The 4,110-nt window shown below is 46.9% G+C and overlaps 1 protein-coding gene across 1 annotated transcript; it reads right to left on the reverse strand.

Annotated features, from left to right (window-relative positions):
• Positions 1-522: 522 nt before the first annotated feature.
• Cdca4 (cell division cycle associated 4) lies at positions 523-4,110 on the reverse strand. The gene has a single exon (XM_010607344.3). The coding sequence runs from the start codon at positions 2,636-2,638 to the stop codon at positions 1,913-1,915; it is 726 nt and encodes a 241-aa protein (XP_010605646.1). The 5' UTR covers positions 2,639-4,110; the 3' UTR covers positions 523-1,912.

The raw sequence follows: 4,110 nt of genomic DNA on the forward strand, positions 1-4,110 counted from the left end.
AAGCACCCTATGGCCTATAGGCACCAACAGTCACACACTTCGGTGTCTTACATTTTTCAAGGCTGCCAAAAGCAACACCTTAGCTAGTACTGAAGCTGAGCAAACTGTATTTAGGGAAGACAAACAAGACGGAGAAAATAACTACTTAGGGCTTACCACTACAAACATACACCCTTTAAACTATTTCCACAAAGAACACTTTCCAGATTAGCAGGAGGCTGTTCATGGCTCTATAACTCAAAAGCCAGGCCTATGCTCACCTGAGGCCTCCCACCGTGATGGTGCCCATAGCCCTGGCAGATAGGACACTGCCCAACCTTGAGGTCAATGCTCTCCAAAGTGGGTGAGGTACCAAACAAGGCAAAGGGGAGTTCTGCTTTAGAACTCTGTGAGGACAGGAAAACAGCCTATTTAATGCATCCTAATGGGAATTCTTTTCCTGCCTCTACAAGGAAATTACTCAATATAGCTGAAGACAAGTAAGAAAAAGTCCATTCAAGGATCATGACACACTAGGTAATTCACAACATATTTCCATTTTGTTTGTTGGGTAAATTTTTAATAAAGTGAAGTTTACATCACCAACATTAAAGAATGGTCTTATGCACAAAAGAAAACAAACGTTTTAGGCTCAAAGGAGAAGTCAGAAAAAAGCACATGACAAACAGGAAACATGAGTGGGTGTGGGTCTGGAGGAGTCAGACTTGTAAGCCACTGAGGACTGGAAGGGGCCAGGCCAACCCAGCTCACCTGAAGCAGCACCACACTGACCCTCAGGATTGAGTGGCCAGAAATTAGATTTCCTTCACCCTAGATGTCAATGTAACCTTAAAATGTTGTCCCAGAACCAATTTAACAGAGCAAGTATAAGCATTTTCCAACCCCACAACACACAGGAACACACCTTTTCCATACTCATAGTGCCCTGGCACATGGAGTTGGCTGCGTGTACTTCAAGGAACACAGGTACCCCGGGTAAGACACACAAGAACCAGACCCAAGGGTCCTGCCCACACAACCCAGTGGAAGGTACCCCTGAGACCCATGGTCTCTGGAGTGCAGCTAGTACCTGTGATTTCTATACAAATATTTGACCCTTGCTTTCAGAGGATTTCCATATAAATAGGCCTAAGTAAAAATCTTCCTTACACAGAAGTCTTGGTGGTTGTGGCTCAGGGTAGATCTAGTGACAAATGTATCTTAGCTATGCGTGGCCCTCAATGTAACTGAGCTTTGCCAAGATATGGCTCCACTGTAACAGCCCAGAAGGTGAGGAAGGAAGGTCATGCATAAAGCTAAAGAAAACCATGATATGTTGCACTTCCTTAGAGTACGGAGGATCTCATTTAGAAAATAAATCTCCTATGCAAACCTTAAAAAAACGAAACACACCAACTGCAACTATTCAGGCTATAAAAGTTTCCAATGTAGCAGCAAAGGATGTTTCATAGAAAAAATATACTTTAAGAAAATATTGGAACAAACTTAAAGGGGTAAAGTATAAAAATTTAAAAAATATATCTTAAAGACAAAAATAGTGTCCAAAGCATGTAAAACTTAATTTAAAAAAGTTCACCTATCTAAAGTTAAACGAGGTCGGATGCAGCTTGTGGACTTGCTGTCTTCCACGGCAGCAGCCCAGACAGAAAGGAGAGGCCCAGAGCTGTGAGGTGTCACCTGGCCCAGGCTGAGACTTCAAAGCACTCCATCCTGGCATGACAGACTTCTTGAGAAGGGAGGACAGGCCTGAGAACTGCAATCTTCACCAAGGGCCATCTGTCCCAGAATATTCTCAGAACCTGCAGGCAACTGCGCTGGGCACAGGCAGTGATAACTCCTTGTATAGGAACAAGTCCCCCTGTCTCTGACACTGAGAAGCTCTCAGGAGCTCCAGTCTTGTCGGAGGCCTGTCTCAGGTCTCCACCAGGATCTCCACCACGTGGTCCAGCTCAGCCAGGTCAGACTTGCAGCTGGAGCCAGAAGCTGGGGCAGCTGCAGCAAAGCCCTCAAGCCCGTCACAGAGGCCTGGCTTGGTGCCAGTCATCATTCCTGTCAGCATGGTGTCCAGGTCATAGTAGGAACTGTCCATGTCTGAGAACAGCTCCTCCATAGAGCTGGGGCTTTTATGCTCCAGGGTCTCAAATATCTGATCCAGTGACTTCTGAAAACTCCCTCTGTTTTCCCGAGGGCTGTCCATTTCCCAAAGGTTGCTCTGAGGGCTCCTCGGCAGCTCTGCTGATTCGACTGTGCAAAGTTCAGGCGGTGTGCCCTGCAAAGAGCTGCCTCCCAGGTCAGGAACAGGGCACCCGGCTTCCGGTGTCCTCACTGTGCGACACAGGATCTCTGTGGATACCAGGCGGTCGAGTGGTGCCCGCCCAGTGCTCTGGGGTCCTGCCCCACGCCCCAAGCCATCCCGGGTCATCTCCTCCTGGATCTGCCGAACCGTGTTGGCGATGAGGACTGAGCGGCAGAGGTTGGGCTCCACCAACATGTGGCAGAGCTGGAGCTTGACCAGAGACATGTCCAAGAGCGACTGCCGCTGCAGGCTATAGGAAGGGATGGTGCCAAAGCCAGCCAGTGCATCATCCCCATCTTCCTCCTGGTCAACACATTTCCTCTTTAGTCCTCGTGCAAACATTGTGCCCTGTGAAAACAGAGGAAGAAACCTTTAGCACATCTCCACACTCCTCACAGACAGTGACCCAGGACAGTCTCCATGCCTCAGAGAAAACAAAGGCACAACAGTGCTGATGGGCAAAGATGTGATCCTGAGACAGCTCTGCGCCTTTATATTACAGATGACAAAGCTCTAAGATCTAACACAATTCTTCTATCAACATATAAATGAATAAAACCACAGAAATGTATCTTAAGGTGCCATGCTGAAACTCCACCCCAAGAATTTCTGCCTTGGGCCTGAGAGGAAGGACCTCACAGTGAAGCACGGAACACAGGCTGCAGAGCACACTGGAGGTCTGCAGGACCGAATCAATGATGCTGCCTACTTTCTGAAGCCCTCACCGTGGGACCCTGGCCAGCAGGACAGCCACCCCACATTTGGTCTCTTCCCTCCTGCAACAAAGTCCTGATACTTACTGTGGGCAGCCCACTGAAAAGCTGCATTCCAGAAATGTGCCTAGGGCAAAGGAGGCTCTACTCCTTTACCAGCAGCGTCCTCAAAGGTACAACAGGCACGTCCAGCACATCCAAGGTTCACACTGGTCCTGTGCACTCTCCCAGGTACTTTCTGACATCCTCTAGGCCCACCACAGCAGCAGAAAGTGCCAATTCAGTGTCACAGATCTCACCTCCCATATATGCTACACCCTTACATTTAAGTAACGTCCTGGGACTTTATCCCAAAGAAATGAAAGCCAAGGATCATGAGAATACACATGAGAACGTTCACAGCACTCCATGTGTAACAGTCCCAAACTGTAAACAATCCCTTTCAGTTGGGAAAAGCCAGTCTCCAGAGCCACATGTCACATGATGCCATTCATGGCAACTGTGCCATGGGAAGATGAAGATGAGCGGGCAGGCCATAAAGGGTGCTCTGGGGCAAGGGACCCTGCATCTGGACAGGCATGCTGGACCTCACAGAATCCTACACCTGAGCTCCTTTACCAACGTGTATGTGGACAACAGACTGGCACACCTAGAGTGGATGGTACCTAAGGCCTCCAAAATTTCTCCACCACCTGAGTGTGGGGTTGTATTTCAAAACAAAAGTTAAAAGACTCAATGACTACAGTTTATTTCCCCCTGAAAGTCTAATTTTCCAGAATGGCAAGTAAGTGTTACTGTCCACACAACCACACCAGCTAAAATATCACCTATTTTTAAATGGAGTTTATTACAAAAGTACATAAAAAGAATTTCAATCACTTCCGGTAATACAATACTTGAGTTCTTTGTCTTGATGCAAACTTCTACAGAGGTTTTAAAAAAGTGTGTTTAAAAGTAACTAGTGAAAATTGCTAAGTCTACTGAAAATTAATATATAAGATTATGTCCAATTACAGAAAGATACCCTAGGTTAAGGATAAAACTAAGTTCCTCTGTAGCAAATTCTTTTTTTTGGCCCAGGGATCGAACTCAGGACCTTGT

The sequence above is a fragment of the Fukomys damarensis genome, unplaced genomic scaffold (genome assembly GCF_012274545.1).
Source record: "Fukomys damarensis isolate Sample0158 unplaced genomic scaffold, DMR_v1.0_HiC HiC_scaffold_21, whole genome shotgun sequence".
Classification (NCBI taxonomy): Eukaryota; Metazoa; Chordata; class Mammalia; order Rodentia; family Bathyergidae; genus Fukomys; species Fukomys damarensis.

What these genes read in the sequence shown, in the direction of transcription:
- Cdca4 (XM_010607344.3), bottom strand. Translation starts at nt 2,638, where the DNA reads ATGTTTGCACGAGGACTAAAGAGGAAATGTGTTGACCAGGAGGAAGAT.